The sequence below is a fragment of the Antennarius striatus genome, chromosome 9 (assembly GCF_040054535.1).
Source record: "Antennarius striatus isolate MH-2024 chromosome 9, ASM4005453v1, whole genome shotgun sequence".
In the NCBI taxonomy this organism is placed as follows: domain Eukaryota; kingdom Metazoa; phylum Chordata; class Actinopteri; order Lophiiformes; family Antennariidae; genus Antennarius; species Antennarius striatus.
This window is the reverse complement of record NC_090784.1, coordinates 9589268-9598274: the sequence shown is the minus strand read 5'-3', so window position 1 is coordinate 9598274 and position 9007 is coordinate 9589268. Positions and strand designations below refer to the sequence as shown.

At 37.8% G+C, this 9007-nt stretch overlaps 1 protein-coding gene across 1 annotated transcript in view; it reads right to left on the bottom strand.

Moving 5' to 3' along the window:
- Positions 1-476: 476 nt before the first annotated feature.
- The window catches only part of mtbp (MDM2 binding protein), a 29684-nt gene continuing 21153 nt past the window's right edge, over positions 477-9007 (bottom strand). The window contains exons 15-23 of the mRNA XM_068323699.1: positions 6922-7015; positions 6680-6838; positions 6192-6287; positions 5783-6046; positions 5214-5356; positions 4633-4745; positions 1423-1536; positions 1019-1084; positions 477-944 (exon numbers count right to left, since the gene is read on the bottom strand). Of these exons, the coding sequence (XP_068179800.1) occupies positions 906-944; positions 1019-1084; positions 1423-1536; positions 4633-4745; positions 5214-5356; positions 5783-6046; positions 6192-6287; positions 6680-6838; positions 6922-7015 (1088 nt within the window). The 3' untranslated portion in view covers positions 477-905. The remainder of the gene's footprint in view (positions 945-1018; positions 1085-1422; positions 1537-4632; positions 4746-5213; positions 5357-5782; positions 6047-6191; positions 6288-6679; positions 6839-6921; positions 7016-9007) is intronic.

The window sequence follows — 9007 nt, the reverse complement described above, 5'->3', positions numbered from 1 at the left end:
CAAATCAGTTTGTCTTCAACATTATTTGGCTAAACTGAAATTGGTCTGTAGTCATGCATTGAAGAAAATCACATACGTACATCTTTTTGAAATCGGATTAATTTTCCAAGTAAGAATAAAAACATGAACTTCTGTCATCTTCAGGTAGGAAGTTCAACTTGTCGGAAAATGTGTCCGTGGTGCCGTGTTGTGTTTGAATGTGATAGAAACACACAAGCATTGATGGTAGTGGATCGACTGAAAGCAAGGGTTCAAAATTGATTCCCATCAGGGTGACCCAGAAGTGTTAACACTTGGCTGAACAGTCTTCACTGGTGATAAACAAGTGTCGTTGATCTGAAGCTTGTCTTTGTCTGAATAGCAGCGACCATCCAGATACTATTAGTCATCAGCACTGATACTGTGATACATAATTCTTAGAGACAGAACAGGCAGACTCATATCAGCTCGAGATATAATCAGAAATAGAGCACAAAAGAGATTCAAAAACACTTTATTGTGTTACAATTGGCAAAATGTGAAATACAAAAGTAAAATATTTACATTGGATGAAGCTATTAAATTAATATTGCATTTAAAAACAAAATGTGTCCCAAGTAACTTCAAAGCCCGTTTAACCTACAAGACACGAAGCCTTCATGGCCTCTCAGTGAACAAAGAGAGGATAACTCTTGTTTCAAGACTTGAGACCACTGCCACTCGAGTGGGAGCATACAAAAAAACAAAATGAAAAAAAGCATTAAGTATCTGATAAAAAAAATCGTAAAATAAAAATTTAGTAAAGGGGTACATTCGTTAAAACTGTAATAAATGCTGAATGATATAAAAGTAAACACCTCGATATGAGGAAATCTGTTCATATATGACGCAAAATCTGGTTCTCCTCGTGTCCTTTCTGTCCATCTTTACTTCTTTGAGGCCTTCTCTAACACCCATTCAATGACCTACAAAGACATGAAATAAACCTTTAAAAGTTCAGGTTGGGGAGAAATGTTCCATTGGCGTTCAGCGGTTTTACCTGCTTGACGTTGTTGCATGCGGCCTTCTTCATTTCCTCATGGAGACCCCGAGACGTCTTCAGATCCTGGGATCAAACAAAGAAAGAGAAGGATCACTTGTGGTGGCAGATATCCTCATGTAGGCTCTACATACGTAAGGGTGTCGAAACAGATATATTATCTATAATGGTACTTAATGGAGCGCATACCTCTGTCCAAGAAGAAATACAAAAACTTGTGCATAATGGAAAATAGCAAAACAGACAAACGGTGTCTTTAAACTATTACAGACTTCATTTTTTGCATAGATTTGAAAAATGCAACATATGTTCAAAAATTGCACTACAAGTCCTTGATGCTTTAAGGTTCAGAATACAGAAAAGGAGGACAGCACTGACTGTGTGTGGGCCACAAGAAGACTAACCTTGAGATAAAATTTGGAGATATCAAACAGTCTTTGCCTGCAGGCCTCAAAGCACTCATGCTCTGTACTGATCCCGTGTTGTTGCAGTGTTGTAGCTACCACCTCCAAGAGCATCTGAGAAGACAAACGAGAGACACAGATAATTTAATGTAAGCACAATTGTTAAATCATTAAATGTAGTTGTGCTTATTCCCCAATCACCTTATGCTAGCTCATTTCAAAGAGACTATTCTTAGCATGGTTCTCTTTTCAGAAGCGGGGATGTCAAAATGTCTCGACTTTTGATGTCCTGCACAGATTTGCACGCTTTTTCTATTCACAGCATGAATAGGTAAGAAATATTATATTGGTTGTGTCCACGGGGAAAAGAAATTCCTGGAATAAATAGATATACCTTTAATCTTCTCACAGCAACTGATGTAAGGAAACAATAAATTACTGCAAGGAATCATCTGTGCCACTCAGTCTCATGAGTGGGAGGAAAGGCAGCTTTTAATCTCTGTCCCAAATAAACTGCTATCATTATTTCCGAGTCACACCAACTGTTCATTTCTACACTTGAGTTTGGCTGATAAGCCCGTTTGCACAGCAATCACAAATCAGAACAAGTGAAGGTCAGGAAGCAGATTGCGAGCTAAACACGGGACAGAAAAAACAATGTGCAGGTTTGTGTTTGTTGTAACAATATGTCCACACACGTGTGGCATTTCTTTTTTAATGTGAGGAGGAGATTTACCAGTATATAAAAAACAAATAATGGAATTTCTATTGTCTTCAGTTCACAGACCATCACAGTGACGTTCAAATGGTTGGTTTAACAGGTCAAAACAGATGCTTTAAGTAATGCTAGCTTTTTATTTAATTCTAATTGTAAGGTTGTTGACCTTCTCGAGGCATGATGGGTGTGGACGAATTCACAGCACATGTAGTATACATAACTGGCAAAGATTGTACTTTACGCTCATCATGACAGTGTGCATGCATCTAATTTTGATTTTAATAGACTTTCAAGATTTCAATCACTTTTTGTGGAATGAAATGAAAGACAAACATTGTGTGTGATACTTTGAAACATGAAAGATGGGTGAATAGCATGACGATACTGCCCACAGTGACTGGGCTACAATACTGTCCAGTTTAACAGAGGATATGTATTAGTAGGAGAACATTCCTAAGCAGCCAGACACCTGTTTCCTGTTTCAAACGGGCCAAACAAGCACTGGCTGACTTGTCAATAAGTCGGATTAATCAGAGCAGAGCTATTTGCTTTTGACCACTGCAACAAACTAGAACACAGTGTGACCTTTTTTTAAAATCTGGTGAGATACCACCAATTTCAGAAATTCTAGTAATGGGAACGTAGAAAACAGAAAGGAGTTACTCCCGTTGAAAAACAAGACAAAAACAACAATCCAGCAGCGTGTTAACATGATACCATTTTCAGAAGTGAGAAGAAGTCCCCCGAGATGTTATAGAGCGATGAGACGGCCATAGGATGAAAATAAGTACTAAAAAGAGGAGGAGTCATTTCTGGTTCATGTGACTTTGAGGACTTTGGAATATAGCAACGATTTCCGTCTTTGAACTTTTGAAGGTGTCCTGTTTGATGTCAGTGATCGGACACTGAATGCTGAGCTGAGCTCGAATTTTGTTTTACGAACAGCATCTATGCTTCCTCATTCTTAACTTTCTTGCAGCCTCTTCCTGCACATACATGAAGCCCTAACACTAATGTCTGCCTTTTACATTTTCTGAAGTTATTCTCAGATTTATGTCTATTTTTTACAAATTCAAGTTTCATTTTAATGTGCTTTCCACAAATCAAGAATCAATGAAGTAAACAACATGGTAACTGTCCTTTGGTTAATTTAATAATCTAATGCGTTAACATGTTTGCTGTGCATGCTACTCAGTCCAACTGGGGGGCACGTCCTAGAAAGAGAGTGACATGAATACATACAGTAGTTAATAGCTGTAGGTACCAGACCAGCAGTAGCATGGCTCAGATCAGTAAGTTCCTCCTTTGCTCAGTAACTTGTGTGACTTAATATCAGGTATCAGGAAGTGTTTAGCTAATAAACAATACTGGTCTTCCACACCTCCCCACCAAATAAATGGTTTATGTTAAATTGCTATTCATTTTACATTCAGTGACTTCTGTCCTTTAGCGAATAACCTCAACCGATTGAACAACCTGACATATGAAGGGAAAACTGCACAAATACCTTATTGGCCCGAATATGAGACGGTGTTTCTTGCATTGAAATAAGACTGAAAAAGTGGGGGTCGTCTCACATTCGGGGTCCAGACATTATACCCATTCACAATGCTAGATGGCGCCAGATATCTTTAAAGCGAATGCTGAACCCCTGTGACGAAGAAGAAAAATAAAAAATAGCGGCAAGAAAGAAAAGAGAAGAAAATAAGCGAAGAGATAACAGAAAATGGAGAAACGTAGCGACAATTTGGAGAAAAGTGGGTTGGAGATCGGCCAGGATAACCAGCAGCTGAGGAGAAGTTATGATGCAAACTTCAAGATGATGGTGATAAATGAGGCAGTCTTCAAACAACTGCAATGTAATCGAATATATTGAATATATTGTTGTAATCGTTTGTTTCAGATGTACTGTAATTATTTTCTGTATAAAAATTAAATTTGGTGTTCAAAAAGTCTTTTTTTCTAACTTAATAGATATAAAAATGTGCATTCATCTCTCCATCTTATTTTTAAACAGTACTTTGCTTGGCTGTGTTACAACATCATTACAACATTTGATGCTTTTTTTTGCTTTCACTCCTCATTTTTGAGATGCATACAGGATTAGCATAAACTCCATCTTAAATCTGTAATTTCTAAGGATAAGTAGTCTGACTACATTTAATTTCAGAAGGTATAAACTAATTTTAATTCTATTTTTTATGACAGAGGTATGGGTGAAAAATTATTCCTGAGATGTTTTTCACCCAGATCAACTGAGAGCTGTGCTGTGTAACTTCCTCCTATGTTTAGTCAATCTCAGTATGTGCAATCACGTTATGGGAATTTTATATTTAATAAAAATAAGATGCCACCTTTCCACCATTTCTTCCCACACTTTGGCCTGTATGATAAAAACAAATAAAACAACAAAAATGCAGAAATCTGTGAATCTGAAAGTACTTGTCATTCTGTTTTTTTTCAAAATAAAACACAGACACGTGAACACTTACTCTTTTGTGTTTCTGGGAGCGTGACTCCTTGGGGTTTTCAACGTCTGTTGGTTCCTGATGCGTCTTTGGCTGTTGAGGTTTATGTTTGTCAGCCGAGGGATGAATCACCAGGTCTGGGTGGGGGAAGAACAAAAGCAAATACTGTAACTGAAATTATACGAATAATTTCCAGGGATGCACAATAAAGGGAAATTGACAGATAATGAATTTGGTTACTTAATAATAAGTAAAACACATAAATTTTGTCAATGCTTTCTGTTAAGAAAGAGCTGCACATGGACGTCATTTATAAGTAAACGTAACAAATATGTAGGTAACAACATAACGTTTTTTAATCAAATGTGCTTATTTGTGTGTTACAGTTTGTATGTGTAAATAATTCTGCTATGAGACTTTAAACAGAACCCACTCACTGTTGCTAATTCAATGGTGAACAAACTACACTGTAGGTTCATGTTTGTAAATCTGATTATGATGAAGTCAGTGCCTCACCAGCTATGAACCTCACCGCACATCACTGATGCAGTGTAAGGAAGGATCACTTGATCCTTCGCATTTCCGCTCGCACATTTCTGATGTACCTGAGGATGCCTGTCTTGATGCTGAAGACGAAGTGGACTGAGACCTGCTTGGCCGTTGACGTAGAGACCTAATAACAGGGTGTGTGCCGCTACTTCCACTGCTCTGAGAACAGAGAGAGTCGCTGCTCTCTGACTTCACCAGCCTGGACCATTCATTCAGACAAACACAAAGACACAGACATCATAAACCATTACTAACACAAGATGATGACCCACCATGCACTACAACCTAAAAAAAAAAAAACACTACAAAAAGACACATCAATGAATTGTTACCAAACTGTCAGCTTTCTTCTTAAAAGTGGTTCAGTGAAAAAATAAGTTTGGTGATGGCCTTACATGTTAGTAAGTTGGTTCTTTTGAGCTTCTCTCAGTGTTTTATAGGTGAATCTCTGGTTTATGCTCTACAGCTTGTAAATAAAATTGTCATGACATTTGTCAACTTCTGCAGCTACTGTAGTATGAGATAATGAAGCTACAACTACACCGGAAAACAGTTGATTACACTGCATCAGTACAGCCCATTCATACCCTTTCTTGCTTCTGATCATCAGTAACAAAAGCTGTACCTCTTACAAGGATAACCACCAATAATGTCCACATCCCATGACCTGCGCTTGAGTCTCGCCACATCAGCATTCTGCAAAGTCTCTCCATCAGATACACTTCCTGGTTCTGACATCACAACAGGGGAAGGGGCAGGGCTGTGGGCAAAGGGGAGGGCACAGGGTTCCTTGGAGCATGTGGTTTGAGTCTCATGTCGAATCAGACGGGCTTGGAGTTTTATAAAGGCCTGGTCGCGGTCCAGGGACCTCTGGTTGTCCATACAGAATCTAGATACACAGACAAAACCAATGACACATTGACTAATAAAAACAAAGAAAGAGCAGAGACAGTTCATCATGACCATATCATCGACACCAGTGAAGTGTAAGGCCAGTTACTGGAGCCAAGTGCTCTGTCCATAGAGAAACTCACTCTATGCCATGGTAGTGTGATGCTGAGGCTTTACTGAAGGGCATCTGACTGATTCTCCCAGGAGAAAGGTCTGGAGACAACTGAAACACATTAGTACTGAAAGAGAGAGGGAGGACAAACCCATATGTAGCAGATCATTTTTTTTCTCTTTTCATTAAACCACAAACACAATTTTTTACTAAAAAAAACCCCAAACTGTTATAAGCACTTCCCGAAAACAGTTCTTTGTTATTGTTCTCTTGATAATATTTCAGAGATGTAACTGCGATCTCACTGCTGTAGGCTGATGATCACCATAAAATCATTATGGCCTCGTAGAGAATAACAAAAAGATCAGCAGAGATTGTTCAACTGAACTATATTTATGTAGCATGTGTCCATAACAGCGTGTCTTTACAAGCTCCAGGAGGTGCTTACTTTGGAATGCCAGGTGATATCTAAAATTTCCTATTATTATTCTTCTCAACACAAATCCATACCAAACATACCCTCTATTGATAGCCAAAGGTTGCAGCTCCCCTGTAGGCAGTCCTTCAGATGTGAAGTGTTTAAGGAGTTCTCTGGCATCCAGTAAAGCAGGAGAGCCTTTTATATTGTCTTTAGGACCCAGCAGACTGTCACTGGAGCCTGCACCTAACATACCACATCTAAGACACACAAAATGCATTTAGATCAAATAATAAACCTGGAGTGCACAGGTTTCTCGTGCATTTATTTAAATATAATTTACAGCCTCTTCTGTCTTCTCCTCTGCAGGTTCTCTATATTGTGAAGGACACTTCTTTCAGGCCAGTCCGAATGAAGGAGGGAAACAGTCTGAAGATCTACAATGACAAAACAATAAAGCTTAGCTGGTCTGAGATTGAAAATCTACTGATACATTTGAGAGAGATCTCTCCGAGAAATAACATGCAGGTCTCAATGTAGGCCTCACAGAATGATTTTGGTTTCCTTGCATGGCAATGAAATATGACCAGTAGTTGAAAAATTGAATAGAAGTTCTTCAAAACAGTTTTAAGAACAACATGAGGATATCCTTGTAGTCACACATTACTTCACATTAGAAAGCCACTTCAGAGACAGATCCACACTGAGTGACCCATTGTGTCTGGACGTGTTGTATTGTGCAGCTGTAATTTTACTAGCTGGTCATGGACACGACCAAAAAAAAAAAAGTATCTTTTGTTACATCTAATGCTAATTGAGTCATACGATGGAGTTCAAAGTGGTTTTAAAATGTTAATGGCACAGCATCTTAGTTTAGTGATGTCAGGAAAGATCACTAACAGATTTTAAGGATGGCACTGAATACTTTTCCTTTGGGATTATTAAAGTATTCTTCATTCATTCACTATCTCTGAGAACACTGAAAACTCCACCCAGAACACTAGCCCCAGCCTGGACCCTACACTGAACTACAGTTTAATAAATTATGGATAGTTATAAATAAATTACTGCACAAACTAAAAACAAATTACAAATTAACTTTAGTTTTTAATGTTATAGATTTTTATTTTGCTATGTCTCAGAAGCACATATGGTACTTTTTTACTAAATTATATTTGTCAGTTTATGCTACCTTTCGGAATAAAAATAGTCTCACCTTCCTATCACCTGAAAACCAAGTATCTTGAATTTGATTCAAATCACTTTTCATGTTTTGGATAAATTGAAAATTCTTTCTTCTCAAGCTAAAATTGAAACCCTTGATTTTGCTCCTGACAGCGTAATGTGTGTGTGATCTTATATAATACTGCATGTTGTATTGCTGCAGATTTAACAAACCAATGGTATATAAAGCAATTAATATTATCTGCACCTAAATTTTGCCAGTGATAAATAAAAATTCAATACTGCCAAATTTTTGTAGTGAGCTATTGAACTTTTGGTATACTAAGTAAATTGTTGACAGTGCTTTGATTTCTTCACTGGAGTAGGCTTGAAGCAGGGCTCTGACTTGCGGTGGAGATTTCTCGCAGTACGGGATTAATAAGTTCTCTTATGTCAAGGATCATCACACTTCTCCCCACCAATGACAGATCGCAAGAGTTCTGGAAGATTTCCCATGTGCCAGGACGACACTCTAAACCCCTAGCAAACAGAAACCAGAACAGATTCTGGCTTTCAAAAATCACTGTCACTCAGCACATGGCTTGTGTTTGGACAGGAAGATTGTATGTTATTCAAGGAGGACAGAAATCTGATGATACTGTGTACAGCAGGATCCCTGTTAAGATGCACAGCAATGGCCTTGGGTGGCATACTGTATGACGAGACTGAGGTTCTCTGGCAGTGGTTTAACGCCCACACAAAGCCAGTCACATTTTTAGGGAATGCAGATAAAACATTTTAAAGAACTGCAGGATCTGTGTATAGAAATACATAGCATTCTCATCAACATACCAGGAAGTGGGAGATGGGTATTTTTGTTTGCACCAATCATTAATTCTGGCCAACTCACATCATGCAAAATTTAAATCTACACATTACGTAAGGTCCTGGAGATACATGTAAGTAATGCAAAACAAAGACAGAAGCAGAATGTGGAGACTGTGCTAACCAGCGGTTTCTATGCCAAGAAGCCTAAAATATCTCATGGCCTTGGGCTCCAGAAAGATGATTAAAAAAAGAAAACATGGACTCCTATATTTACTTACTTGTAGTAATTAATACTATTCTATTTTGTTTTTCAAATATTGAATGATTTGTTTCATTATACAGTTTTTTCAGTTTAATTTGCACATATTCAACTACATCACATTTGTGTTTCTCTTCAATTTATATATATATATATATATATATATATATCACAATAA